The 14713-nt window shown below is 38.1% G+C and overlaps 1 protein-coding gene and 1 pseudogene across 2 annotated transcripts; one reads left to right on the top strand and one right to left on the bottom strand.

Annotated features, from left to right (window-relative positions):
- Window positions 1-7685: 7685 nt before the first annotated feature.
- Window positions 7686-7760, bottom strand: LOC115664470 (U6 spliceosomal RNA; annotated as a pseudogene).
- Window positions 7761-8548: 788 nt separating this feature from the next.
- On the top strand, window positions 8549-12738 carry LOC115664469 (uncharacterized). Of its 2 annotated transcripts, none has more exons than XM_030586399.2 (8): window positions 8549-8786; window positions 9152-9485; window positions 9782-9875; window positions 10197-10315; window positions 10404-10505; window positions 10745-10840; window positions 10918-10975; window positions 12315-12738. In XM_030586399.2, the coding sequence occupies exons 1-7, from the start codon at window positions 8611-8613 to the stop codon at window positions 10972-10974; spliced, it is 978 nt and encodes a 325-aa protein (XP_030442259.1). In that variant the 5' UTR covers window positions 8549-8610; the 3' UTR covers window position 10975; window positions 12315-12738. The 2 variants fall into 2 exon arrangements, with proteins under 2 accessions (XP_030442259.1, XP_030442260.1); XM_030586400.2 differs by having other exon boundaries at window positions 8648-8786; window positions 9136-9485.
- The last annotated feature ends 1975 nt before the right edge of the window (window positions 12739-14713 follow it).

The raw sequence follows: 14713 nt of genomic DNA, 5'->3' as shown, positions 1-14713 counted from the left end.
ATATGTATTATGGGGTTTTTCTGTAATTATAATTTTATCTGTACCCTAACGGTAATCAATTGCTCTTGTGAATACATATCACACAACTCTAATTAGAGCCAAGCTGTCATAAAACTTTGTCTGTTATTCTCTCTCTGATTCTAGTAGCCTTTTGAAAGTTGAGATACTTAATCGAACAAGAAGACATTCAGGGTTCCATATTACTAACGACTAAGGGTACAAATCTTTTGCAGTGTCACCTCCCCTGATTTGAATATAATGAATGTTGTGTAGGCGTTATGCGCAATCAATATTTTGAAAATTAAAGCATTCTTTTGTAATCAGTGTTTTGAAAATCGAAACATTCCTTATTAACGACTATACTTAACAAGTATTTGGAAGACACTTGTTAAAAGGATCAAATCAATAATGGATTATAACTCAAACTGTTTTATCTATATATGTGATGCATATAGAGAATTATCAGTAAATTGCAGTGCTTCAATTTTTCATTCAATAGATGGAATAGATAATGGGAATTTGATATAGTATAGCATGTGTTGTCACGAATAGAACTTCAACAAGGGAGGAAACAATAAACATATCTACACATGGTTAATAAATACAAACTTTTTAGTGTGTTACACCCTTCGATCGTATTCCACTGAAAAAGAGAAGGTAAAAGTATCTCTCTTTTATACGGTTCATTTGTTGAATAATAGAATCCATGTAAAGTTGAGTGCTAGAAAAATATCGACTCCATAGCTTTTTATGATTATAATGTCTTTATATCATCGTTTAGATTAAATCCCGAATTCATTTATAATATCATAATAACGGTAGAAGTGGAATCACTTTCTTTGTGGGGCTAAGTCGATTTTTTTTTAATGAAAAAGTTCATCTTAGATAGCTAGGTAGATAAACTATTGGAAAATGAAGTACCTCGCTAATTTCATGGAGAAGGTTAGAATACCGTCAGGTGGCACGAACATAAATGGTTTCCACTAATTACTTAAGCTCCGTTTGTTTCACGGAAAATGAATAATTTGAAAATATTTTCCTAAAAATGATTGTTTATACGTGCAAAATAGTCAGTCAATGAAAAAAATTCATTATTAACGAAAATTTATATCTAAACATTTTTGTGGGCAATGAAAATATTTTAATTTCATTCATTTTTATAAGCAACACAAGCGATCTTTTTCAGGAAAACGTTTTTTAAACCACTCATTTTCTGCGAAACAAATGGAGCCCTTGGTGATGTTATATAAAACTATTATACCCATTTTTCAGCTATTAAGCAAATACCATGGAATCATGACAAATGAAAAAGAAAAAGAAAAACCAAGGGAGATAATGGTTTTCAAAGAAAGAAATTTGGGAGAAAAAGCTCCCCAATTGGAGGACAAGATGGGATATAAAGATCTAATTAGGACTTAAAACTCATCTAATTAGGTTGGGGTCATATAGCTTACTATTATGATGGGGGACATTGTGCCTTTCCTGTTAAGTCGCTCACCTGATTTTGACTAGTGTCTTACTCTATAAATAAAGGTAATCAGGTTTATTAGCCTAAGGGACGACTCATTTATGGACTTTCTCATCATTAAAAATGATTTTGCAACGGACCCTCGAACATTTATAAAGCGCGATTAATGATGATATTTTCCATTTTCCTAACATAAATAACACAGGCAAAAGTAATAGAATTGAAGCGAAACCACAAACTTTCTATTTGCATTAGTTCAGCAAGTACCTTAAAGTGCAAAAATTAATGCTAAATGCTCAAGATTAAGCGGTGGTGGTTTTCACCAAACGGGGAGGAGGGTCAACGCGTGGCTTGCAGTTTTCGGGTCTCGAAGTAGAAATTCCTTCCTTTCGGTACGTGCATTATGATCAGTCAATAATAGTAAGAAGCTATTACCAACGTTTTTCATTCTAAACTTCGAGTGATCAACGCGATCGCAGCAGATTTCCCCGACCAGTTTCCCGCACGTTTATGTTTCCTAAATTAATCTAGCTTTCGCTCGTTCAGCCGTCAGTCAGCATTTCATCCCTTCTTCTTCTTGTTTTTTTTTTTTTGCCTTTTTCTTCCTCCCTCAATGAATGATGGGCGCCCATAATTTTACGTGACTCTTTTTTTTTTTTTTTTATAAAAAAATTTCAATCAATCAAAAATCTTGACTGATATCGCCCGTGCTTTTGAAAACCTGCGACAGCGGCGTTAAAATTGGAGAAAATAGGCTTGATTTTCAAACCTGGAGTTGGTGAATGTCGTTCTCCTTCGGGGAAACACAGAAAGGAAGCTTTTTCTTCCGGTTCGACCTCGGCCAAATCAAGTCCGATCATGCTTCCTCACTTTTGCCTCCTCGGTCCCACGCGCACGGTCCATCTTCTAGGGGAAAATTCTTAATTTGGGCTTACCGATGGGACTGATTGTGGTCGTTTTCTCATGCGCGTCTCGCGAAAATCAATGGCTGCGACTGCACGTGGTCTCGTGCAAGAATTGCCCGTTTCCAGGCATCATTCTAGTATGATTTTTTCTTTATTTCCTAGGATCGATTCTCTAAAAAAACCCCGAACTATAGGTCCATTTTCAATTCTGCCCCGAACTTTTACGTGAAATATGACCACTAAAAATTCAATACTGAAATTTACCATCCGTTAGTTTATGTTAAATTATATTAATACCACAGAAAATTAGAAAACGGTATACCTGTAACAAACAGAGGGTAAAACTCCAAACCGGTACACTTGTCAATTGCCATGTGTCATTTAACTCAGTAATTTGACGGTAAAATTTAACGAAAACTAACTGGGAGTAAATTTGTCGTAGGTGTACCAGTTTAGGGTTTTTGGTTGTCCAAAAATTAATTTGGAGTAAATTTATCATAGATGTACCAGTTTGGAGTTTTTCGCGGCATTAACCCTTTAAGTAAAAAGAGTGAAACTAGAGTCCGTTTGTTATCATTCTAGGCCACCACACGATTTCAAACGAAAACAAAGGAAGAAGACCCCGAGGCCTTTTCTTTTCTTTTCTTTTATCAATTTTCAATTTGTTAATTATTTTAGAAAATTCTTTTTGATTTATTAATTATATTGCATATCTATCTCAAATTGTAGAGACATATAGGACAAGATCTTCTAGTTTTTTTTTTAAATAGATTTTTATTTCCAAAATAAGCAAATGCCAATTTTTATTAGCAAATTGAAAGTCTGGTTAGATCATCGTGCATTGAAAGCAAGTGGTTTCCCCCCATTTTGGCCCAACCGTTAAAAAGCGATCTAACATTTCTCTTATGTGAATAAAAGTTATTACCATGTACATAGTCATTTTCATCCGCCATATAACTTTTTATTTTCAAAATACAAAGTAAATGCTAGTTCCAAAATATATGTCAATTATCGCTGGACCTTCCGCGGTGTGCTGCCATAATCATTGATCCCTGTACGAATGGAAGCGAATCGGTTCATGAGAGGAAGGGCATTGCTTGTCACTCAAGCAAGATCCAACCACTCTTCACCTCACCACCACCTTCATGCTCCCGTCCACAGCCCCCCCTAAATCTCGTCCATGCAGGTGTTCTTGTCCGTTAGGACGACACTCACAAGTCCTAGCCCGGGATTCTATCCGAGCTCCCTTACCTACTTGGGGAGCTGGTCCATGGAATTGCTAAGGAGAAAATTGTTAAGAATTGGAGTCTAGTTTTGTCGTGTCTATGTTGGATTTGGGTCGGGTTGAGTACGAATTGCTAGACTTGTATTGCATAAAGATGAGCCGATACGGGATAAATGCGTTAGCTCATTTTCAACCCGATTCAGCCCACCCGTTTAGTAAGGCTGCGCATGGCAACCATTCTGTGCCCGGGAACAAATTCTGGTCAGAAATAATTCTTTTGGATTCTGTGCCCGGAAACTGATTCTGAGCATTTGAAGGCGTTTGGTAACGGCCCAAAATTTCTATTCCTGAAATAGTAAAAGAACAGAAATGCGTTTGGTAACGGCATAAAATTTCTTTTTATTAATAATATTTTAATATCATTTTAAATATTTTAATATTTCTTTCTTTTCTTTTTTTCTTCTCCTCCTTGGCCATGGCCGGTAAAATATTTTTTAATTAATAATACTTTTATAAAAAATATTTTTTTATTTTTTTTTGCCATGGCCGGTAAAATTTTTTCTTATAAATAATTTTTTTAAATAATAATTTTTAAAAAAATATTTTACTAAAAATATTTTTATTGAAAACATTTTTTTTCTTTTTTTTTTTGCCATGGCCGGTAAAATATTTTTTTATTAATAATATTTTAATACAAAATATTTTTATTGAAATTATTTTTTTTATTTTTTTTGGCCATGGCCTGGTCGTTGGCCATGGCCGGTAAATATTTTTTTTATTTTTTTCGCCACGGCCTGGTCGCTGGCCATGGCCGGTAAATTTTTTTTTATTAATAATATTTTTTTTATTTTTTTTCGCCATGGCCTGGTCACTGGCCATGGCCGGTAATTTTTTTTTTATTAATAATATTTTTTTATTTTTTTCGCCATGGCCTGATCGCTGGCCATGGCCGGTAAATTTTTTTTATTAAAATATTTTAATCTCGCCAGATACGGCGAGGGTGGCCGTCGCGCCGGACATTAGAAGCTATATTAAAAACCAAGAAAAAAAAGAAGAAAAAAAAAACTGATTCTCATTTTTGTTCCCAGAATCAAGAAGCTACTTTTTTTTTATTCTTGATTCTGCTCCAAAACTGATTCTGGGCACAAATTTGCAAGAATTTATGCCCATAATCAAAAAATTAGACAAACGGATTTCTATTCCCAAACTGATTCTGGGAACAAAAGAACAGAATCAAATACTATTTGGCAAGTTGCCATGCGCAGCCTGAGTCTACTTCTAGCCCGAACAGGCTTGGCCAATTACCAACGCCAGATTCCACACCAAATCCAATATATGTAGTGTCACATCAGGTGATGGGAATCCATATCTTGGTATAGCGAGGTTCATGCAATAGTGTTCTCTCTTCTTCTTTTTTTTTTGCTGAATGGAGATTTTATCTTGAGTATAGAATTGTTTTAACATGCGATTTGAGGTCTAATTCCAAAAAAAAAAAAGCACAAACTTTAGGTTGAGTGACAATTTTGACCTGAACTTTTTTTTATCTCGTAAAAAAGCACAAACTTTCACTTAAATCCCAAATTTGGCCCCCATTGATTTAGAACCATCGATTATCCAATTTGACTATTCCACCTTAGCAATAAATCCATGTGACTTGCTGATTGGATTTAAAGCACTATTCATTATCTTATTTTCTGAGCCACAGCTTGAAGAGTAACGGTGAAACTGTTCGTCTCTTTCACTTCACCGGCAAGTTAAAAATATCTCCAAATTGAATCTTTCTGGCCAGACTTCGTCGTAATATGAAACTGTAGACCACCACCCGTCGACAAACACCATGGACAAGATCCACCAAGCTCACCACTATAACCTTTTTTTTTCTCAAATAATGGTGACTTTAGACAAAGAGTTAACGGGGGCTAAATTTGGAATAAGAGTAAAAGTTGGTGATTTTTAAGGAGACAAAAAAAGTTGGGCCCAAAATTATCACTTGACCTAAAGTTTGTGCTTTTTTATGAGACAAAAAAAAGTTCAGCCCAAAATTATCATTCGGCCTAAAGTTTCTGTTTTATTTTGGAATTGACCCACGATATGATGAAATATGTGCAAAAGATCATAGAAGCCCACCAAACCAAAAAGGGGTGAAAAACTTGACCATTATTAGCAAGCGGCATGGCCCATGGGCCTGTCGTTATGATGTGAGAGAGAGAGTAAAACAAAACTAATTGAAATTGGGCCAAAAGATTGCACTATGCCCAATTGGACAAAATCAATAAGGGCTTGTTTGGCAACTAGCCAAATAGTGAAAATTTCTATTTTTTTGTTCCCAGAATCAGTTTTGAAACAGAAATCCGTTTGTTAAATTTTTTGATTCTGGGCACAAATTCTTGCAAATTTGTGCCCAGAATCAGTTTTGGAACAAAATCAAGAATAAAAAAAAAGGGAAAAAATCACCAAAAACCCCAAACTTTTCCACTTGTAACACATTTACCCCGAACTTTTTTTAGTGACACAAAAAATCCCAAAATTTGTTATTTGTGACACATTTACCCCAATATACATTGTCCATGGGCATTTTCGTCTTTTTAGCTTTTTCTTTTTCTTTTTACTTTTTTTTTCTTTCCGGCGAGGGACGCCCTCGCCGGCGCCGGGCGAGGCTCGCCCTCGCTCGCCCGAGGAGGCGAGCCTAGCCCGACGCCGGGCGAGGCGAGCCTCGCCGGCGTCGGCGAGGGAGGCGAGCCTCGCCTCGGGCGAGCGAGGGCGAGCCTCGCCGGCGTCGGGCGAGCCTCGCCCTCGCCCGGGCGAGCGAGGGCGAGGCTCGCCGGCGTCGGGCGAGCCTCGCCCTCGCCTCGGGCGAGCGGGGGCGAGCCTCGCCCAACGCCGGCGAGGGCGGCCCTCGCCGGAAAGAAAAAAAAAGTAAAAAGAAAAAGAAAAAGCTAAAAAGATGAAAATGCCCATGGACAATGTATATTGGGGTAAATGTGTCACAAATAACAAAGTTTGGGGTTTTTGGTGTCACAAAAAAAGTTCGGGGTAAATGTGTCACAAGTGGAAAAGTTTAGGGTTTTTGGTGGTTTTTTCCCTAAAAAAAAGTAGCTTCTTGATTCTGGGAACAAAAATGAGAATCAATTTTTTTTTCTTCTTCTTTTTCTTGATTTTTAATGTAGCTTCTAATGTCCGGCGTGAGGGCCACCCTCGTCGTATCTGGCGAGATTAAAATATTTTAATAAAAAATGTTATTAATAAAAAATATTATTAATAAAAAAATATTTTACCGGCCATGAACAAAAAAAAATTATTTTACTAGCCATGGCCAGTGACTAGGCCAAGAAAAAAAAATATTATTAATAAAAAAATATTTTATCAGCCATGGCCGGCAACCAGGCCATGGCAAAAAAAAAGGAAAAAAATATTTTCAATAATAATTTTTTCATTAAAATATTTTAATAAAAAATATTATTAATAAAAATATGTTGATAAAAAAAATATTTTATCGGCCATGGCCAGCGACCAGGCCATGACAAAAAAAAAATATTTTCAATAAAAATATTTTTTATTAAAAAATAGTATTATATAAAAAAATATTTTACCGGCCATAGTCAAAAAAAAGAAAAAAACATTATTAATAAAAAAAATTTTACCGGCCATGGCAAAAAATAATAAAAAAATATTTTTAAATAAAAGTATTATTAATAAAGAAATTTTTTACCGGCCATGGCCAAAAAATAAAAAAATTATTTTTAACAAAAGTATTATTAATTAAAAAATATTTTACCGGCCATGGCCAAGAAGGAGGAGAAGAAAAAAAGAAAAGAAAGAAATATTAAAATATTATTAGTAAAAAGAAATTTTATGCCGTTACCAAACGCATTTATGTTCTTTTACTATTTCAGGAATAGAAATTTTGGGCCGTTACCAAACGCCTTCAAATGCTCAGAATCAATTCTCGGATACAGAATAAAAAAAAATCATTTCTGAGTAGAATCAGTTCCTCGGCACAAAATCGTTGCCACGTGCACCCTCAATGACGGGCCATATCATGGTTCGTGCTTGTTTCACACACTAGATGCAAGGGCAAAAAGAGAAAAAAAATTTGGGCAATTTCTCGATTTGAGCATGTCATCCTTACTTAGAGGCCATGCTAATCTTCTTTGTATCGTAGGGACAACCTCATCACCCGACATGCTAGCTCGTGAAGAGATATGAGCTCTCGTCAATTTTCGATGTGGAGGTTGATGGGATGACTCGTTCAGCTTTCTTTCGGCAGACATTCATTTCAATTCCATTGATACGATTTACATTAAACATATTCTCTCTCCACTCAAAGATGCGGTCGCATTAGATTTGCCTCTTCATCGAACCTCGAATTGCATGTATAAGACAATCTAGTACCAACACTAGATTCAACAATACGTGTGAAAGTGAAATTACATATCTTTCGGAATCGATCGCATCGCCATTGCCCCAACATCGTAGCTCATGCAACGATAAGCACTTCACAATATTAGTTTAACATTAGCAGGAGCGGGATGCGATCATTCGATGCATATATATATATAGCCTTTTGTCCTTGACAACTAATTTGAGGAGAAGAAATTAACACAATTTGCGATTCAACACTAGGCAATATCATGGAAAACCTTGCTGATGGAGACACAAATGTAGCTCGACCTCGGCACATGTCCGCACCACAAAACTCAAGATTGCTTGATAAAATCGAATCATCGAACGCAGACTTGGGTTACCCGGCAACTTGAGCTGGACGAGCCTAAGATCGAGTCTAAATTGTTATCTAGACAATTTCTATGATTAAAGAATATTGAAATTCTTGTCATAGAAAATTGACCGAATTTAGATGTGCACCTTTTATTTCTGTTTTTTGTTCGAATGTGCACCTTGCATGAATAGTGAGAAGGAAACGGTTTGTCCAGACCCCAGATCATTTTTGCACAATCCCACACTCGATGAATCTGATTGTAGAGCACACGAGATCACTCTGAGCGTCGCTGCAGATGATCTCACCCCCCCAGCAGAAGCGCCAGCGAGTACTTCTCAGTTTTCGTAGTCGCTGTTCCCGGAGCGCCTCCCCTCTCCACCGCCCCCGTCGGTCGCTCGAACGTCCGCCATCTCGCGCTTCGTCTCCGATCACGCTCTCGCCGCCGCCGCCGGTCCTCTCCGTCGAACTCCGGTGAGCTCACGAACTCCGATTTCTCCGTCTCCGATCGCGTCGCATCGACGCGAATGCGATGTCATACTGTTAGGGTTCCGTTTGTCTGCTTCTGTCGAGTCTTTCTCGCATTTCGACATCGGATCGCGCGTGCTCTTCGCAATGCACTCGGTTTCCGGTTTCCGGTTTCAGCGTCGTATCTATTGAGGTCCGAGAGGTAGTTGTTTAGGAGAAATTTGGGTTTTTCTGGGACTGTGCCTTCCTATGTGTGTGTGTGAAAGCTTGCGCATTGAGCAGATGGAGCGATTGCATTGAGTGCTAATTTGGATCCAGTGTCTTATGGCTGCTGCTGAGCCGAGCTCGATTTCAGTTGCTGATTTTTGTAGTGTCCCGAACTGTCCGGTGGGATTCCGAATGGGATCCGGGGAGGAGGTGGTGGAAATTGATAGCTTGGAAAAGGGTCTCCTGAGAGGCCATGGGTCTGGCGAAATCGTGGAAAGTGAGGAGGACCCGGTTCTGTACACGGCGACCTTCCAAGAAATGGAAGATAATTTCGTCAAGTACCAGACAGCTCAATGGGTTCTTTACTCGTTGCTTTTTCTTCTAGCTTGGGGCATTGGCTTGTTCATGTTGCTTTACTTGCCTGTTCGGAGATACATACTTCGGAAGGATATCCGTTCGAGGAAGCTCTATCTCACCCCAAATGCCATCGTGTACAAAGTAAGTTTCTGATCCACGTTTGAGCTCGTCTGTTGATATCTGTATATATCCACTGTTTTCATGCTTGGGTGTGACATGGTTTAGTAAGTCTATTTGTGCTTTCTCGGTTGTATTAACCTTCCAAGTTCTAAGCTCAAAAGTTGTGCATTATAGTCTCTTGAACCAAAGGGGCAGGTAGCTGTTACATATGGACTTTTTTCTGGATTAATTGAAAAAAAGATGCTTTTGACATTAAAATCTGAGTACCCTCTTATGTTCCTCACCATTTTGCTTGTTCCGTTGTTTCTTTGGCTTAGGTAACCAGACCGGTACCATTTCCATGTTTTGGAATGTTAAAAAAGGAGAAGCACGTGCTTTTGCCTTCAGTAGCTGATGTTGTGATTGAACAAGGTAAATCCACTCGTAGTAAATTCCAGATTTTAATGCTAGGATACTTTGAGGAGCTCTATATACTTTGGCTTGTGTTCCAACTTATGCTCTAGTTTTCACTAATGAGGACTCAGTTTATTTAGTTGAAAGTCCCATTCCTGCTTTTTGGATCTTCTACTTGCTATGTTGGGTTTTTTCTACTCTAGATGGCATATTATCCATATTCTTAACACCAAAAACACGGAAAGGAGAAAAAGGAAACCATGTTCACCTGCGTCATCTTTAATTATGCCATTAGCTCCATTAACTCAGTTCCTAAAAAGCTGTCTTGCTGTTATAAAGGCTATCTACAGTCCCTTTTTGGTGTATACTCTCTTAGAATAGAGAATGTTGGTGTCAGAAGGCCACCAAGTGATGACGTTCAAATACAAGGCATTGCGAACCCTATTGCTTTCCGGAAGGTATACTTCTTGGTTAAGTTAAATTTACCATCGGTTAATATCAATTCCGGTGAGTTCTAGTAACTTAAATCCTTGATGCCCTGAGCAGGCTGTTCTAACACGCCTTTCAAGCTTGAGAAGTGAAGCCTTTTCTAGACAAATCTCAACTATTGATGATGTACCCAACCTGAGACTGGGTCAGTCAGCTTTGGTAAGTTCAAATTTTCGCATGATTTACATCAAATGCATTTCTAGCTGTTTTTACAGTTACTTATGTAGGAAGGAGGACTTCATTTTATCATTTTCTTACGAGCTCGATGTAAGTTTACAATCCTATCACTTGTCAAGGGCATGTAGTTCGTTGAGGAAGTTTTCTGAAGTTACAATTGACATCTAAACGTAGTCGAAAATGTATGTGAACTCACTGACGAAACAATGTGCCTATTGCAGATGTCCCCATCGAAGTCCAGCCGATATGATTCTTCGCCCTATTCAGGAGAGCATTTGTTGTTGCAAAAACTAGATGAAGTTGGAAGTTCTGTTAAAGTTAGTATTTCTTCTGTTTGATATATAGCTACTTAAAAATCCCTACTCGCAATTTTGATACTTACATGTCATGGCAGAGACTTCAAACTTTGATTGAGGAACAACAATCTCAACCATCAGAATCTTTAGAATGAGGTAAGCGGATTTCAATTAAACCAATGAGGCAGTGATGTTAAAGTGAATCTTTATCTGCTCTTCTGGGAATATTTGAGCTGCCGAATATAATACATAATGGACATGGCGAATGCATTAATAGCATTTCTCGAGGTTGTGGATCCGAGGAGCCCTTGGGCTTATTGATTTTATTCTCCAAGTCAATTCAAATAAAAATGTCACCTGCCTTAAGTGGTTTCCTGGGAAGTTTATGCTTTTTATGAACCTATCTCACTCGTCTTACATGGCCATCATGTCTCTCTGATGCCCTGCGAAAGGAGTCCGGCTTATTCATGGATAAGATAGGAGTTCCACAAAGTTTTTCTGGTTTGTGCTGTAATTACAGCTTACCCCCTTAGGTTCCTGTGGTTAAATTTTTTTTAATATGTGTAGTTATTTACTAAACAAGAGACTCTAGCATCTCTTCATTCCTGTGGGGTTTCAATATTGAAGCTTTTCAAATTGCAGTTAAAATTTCTTTGGAGACTTCTCTCTTTGTTGGTGCAGCAAACATTTCATTTTTTTTTTTTGGGGTTGAAATGCAATTAAGGATCACCATGGCTGACTGACACATTCATTATGAATTGAAACAGAAAGCTTTCTGAAAAGAGTTGTTGGAGTATATTGAGTAATGGACTGAGCTTCAAATGTTCCATGTTACTCTTTTTTATTGAATGTAGTGGCGGCGGAAATTGAGTTGGAGAACTAGTTGACCAAACAACAAGAGCAGCTGCTCATTGTAGCCAATCTCGCTACATCAAAGAAACACCATGTGACCCTAATTTCAGCTCACAATACTCACTATCAACATATAATTTGGGGCATATAAATCGAACTTATACCGCTGGGTACGTGAAAAGGAGACTTTTTTACAGTTTTAATAGCTGGGCTAGTAGAGTGATGGTGGCTAGAGATGATTGAACATGGAGAATTCCATGGGTAGCAATAATTGGTGGCTATGTGTGGCAATGATTACAAAGATGGGCAGCAACAGCTGGAAATTCTAGGGGCGCAGTTGCCTTTTGGTATCTTTTAGCCAACATGTGGCGATCACAAGCTCTGCTAGATTTATGAATTGTTCCAACTAGCTTTAACATGAAAAATGTCATGAATACAAGAAATGTATTCTTGTATTTGCTTTTGTCATATCCACATGTTGGCCTAATTGACTCCTGGCGTTTCTTTTGTTTGTCCTTGGTGATGCCATAGTATCTTTCTCCTTTGAATCCCTTTCATGAAATGCTTGACATCATTTGTAGTGTAACACTGGAAAAGGGGAGTATGGATGAGCCAAGTTGATCCATATTATCTTTTCGTGCAGGATGCATAGCCGGGTGTCATTTTGTATCATATCGATTTCTGCCTCGGATCAATCTGGCGTGATGACTTGTACTGCTGCAACATTAGTTGGTCAAGTTTGAGTTTTGAGATTATTTGTAGCTAGAAGGTCTTTCATGTTCATTCTTTTTGTATGGATTGCATGCACAATCGTGTTTTTGGTCCCCTCCATCTGTTAATGGTAGGTCTGCTCATGTATAGTGATCTGGTCTATCTTGTCTTGGTGTCCCTTGTGTGTATCCATGTTTGTTTCCCTGTTTGGACCCTCAAGGTTAACTGGGCCAACAGCAGCAAAAACTACAGGTGCTTGTTCATTTGTTCTTTTGTAATTAAATATCCACCCTATTTTTCGGTGCTAGAGGAAGATTCCCAATCAATAAGCCTGCATGTATTTGTTGTTGCCGTCATTATGTCCGTTGCACTGCCATGGAGCTTAGCCATGTGGTAGCTGCACTTCATTTTCTCCTTTCTTGATATTGGTGTCAGCTCTGAAACAGACATTCGGACTTAGATGATGAAATCGGTCCATCTAACTGTGAGAGGATGAACATGACTAAACCCTGGTGTGTTAACAATTTTGATGGTCTCATCTAGTTATGACAAAATTCATTGTCTTGAGGTGACTATGGTATTATACAACTTCTCATATGGGTATGCATTTGACTACTCTTCAAGAGACTTTCTATATGTGATCAGCTGAGGCTTCTCAACGGGAACAGTGTCATTAGTTGCATTGAACAAGATTTTTCTTCATGGTAAGACTTGATTTTCAAAGAAAGAAATTTGAGATAAATGGAAGAGAAAATTCTATTATAAATGGATAACCGGACACTCTTTTTTGGTGGAGGAGGTTGGCACCGATAAGAGATTAAACTTTACTGTTGTGTAGTATCAGAACTTGGACCTTCGAGTTAAAAAAGAATGCTTGTCGTTCCATCAAGGAATGTTCATCTGGATGGATGACAGATAGCGAATCGAGGTTCCACCATGAAAGGTTGTGGAGCAGACGATGAAAGCCGTGCTGTTAATGTGAATTGTTCTTCATTCTGCTCTTCATATTCCAAAGCTCAACAGAAAGGAATGTCTAAGAAATATGAGTCTTTGAATTAGGAAATGGTTGGAGACCTGAGGGGAGCTTTAATCTCACCAATTCTCTGGATGAAGGTGGGCTTTAAGCTCACCAATCCTCTGGATTAAGCAATTGAATGCTATTCTATTATTGCTTATGAAAACTGAAATCAGGAATATGGTTGAGAAGATGGAGTTTGGCGCACCCGCTTTGACTTCAAAATCGTTTCCTCGAGGACAGTCCCCGCTTGGGTTGTGGAATTCCAAACGCCACGTAGTTTCTGTCCTCTTAAATTTGTTTAGGCGTTCATGACATGGTTTAAGTTAAACCCCTTCAACAATTCGAACTTCCTGGTTAGGTAATCATGCGCATTTCTTCATAAATCCCCCTCCGATGTGTATCACTCTCCCAATCGAGCGAGCCGAAACTACGCGATCTCTTAATCTCCCCTCACGACAAGGTACAATTCACTAAATACACATGTATCGAACTCTTTGAACGAGCAAGCCGAGCCTATTTACATGAAACATAACTCGCTGCTCTACCCTTTTCCTTTACTTGGTGCAAACTTCTCTCCACTTAAACGAGATCTTGCTATTTTGTGGGAACCCCACCTAATGTCACTGCCATCATCCTATATCTCCGACTTTAGAAATTCTAAATGCAAACACAGTAAGTATTTCAATGTCAATTAACATAAGTACAAAATAGGTGTCGTTCACACAGTTGCTGCTCCCACTTGCAGTTGTAGCAGGTACGTCCGGGTATGATTCGATAACCTCCTACCTCTCCAACCAAACCTGTCCTCGGATTCTTGAGAGTTTGTCTTTGTCTGGTCAACTTATATCAGCTGTATTTTCCTCTTCTAATTGTCGATTTATTGATTGATAAGTGAGACAAAAAGGATCCCGTAATTCTCCCTTAATCCGTAACTTTCTTTTGTATGTTTGGTGATCTCGCGACATGTGAATTTATTGCATTTCTCCATTCATTTGCAATTTATTAAAAGAATCACTATATGTAGTTGACTTACCAAAAGGGTTTTTTAAAGGATTTCTTAATGGTAAGGGATGAACTGAACTCCATTTTAAGAAATTTAAAGAGAAGAAAACCAGCATGTTCATCATTATGCGAAGTGGGAAAGGTTGGTTTGCATTATACCTTACCTGTGCACGTTGACGGATCTATACGGTGTAGTAAAATAGACATTTGGACATTAAATACACTAAATTTAATAGAATGAGTCATCTCCTTTTCGATTAGAAATTTCAGAGTTTTTCAAAACAAAATTGAAAAATGGAAATCATTTGAAA

Source organism: Syzygium oleosum, unplaced genomic scaffold, assembly GCF_021117445.2.
Source record: "Syzygium oleosum isolate NSW1041296 unplaced genomic scaffold, Sole_v2.1 Sole_v2.21, whole genome shotgun sequence".
Classification (NCBI taxonomy): Eukaryota; Viridiplantae; Streptophyta; class Magnoliopsida; order Myrtales; family Myrtaceae; genus Syzygium; species Syzygium oleosum.
Note: the sequence above shows the minus strand (reverse complement) of the source record. Positions and strands in the feature narration are given on the sequence as shown.

Bases quoted from the DNA above. Each gene is read 5' to 3' on its own strand.
- LOC115664469 (XM_030586399.2), top strand. From the start codon at position 8,611: ATGATCTCACCCCCCCAGCAGAAGCGCCAGCGAGTACTTCTCAGTTTT. The intron at 10,506-10,744 runs GTAAGTTCAAAT...TGCCTATTGCAG, and splicing joins GACTGGGTCAGTCAGCTTTG to ATGTCCCCATCGAAGTCCAG. The intron at 10,841-10,917 runs GTTAGTATTTCT...ATGTCATGGCAG, and splicing joins AAGTTGGAAGTTCTGTTAAA to AGACTTCAAACTTTGATTGA.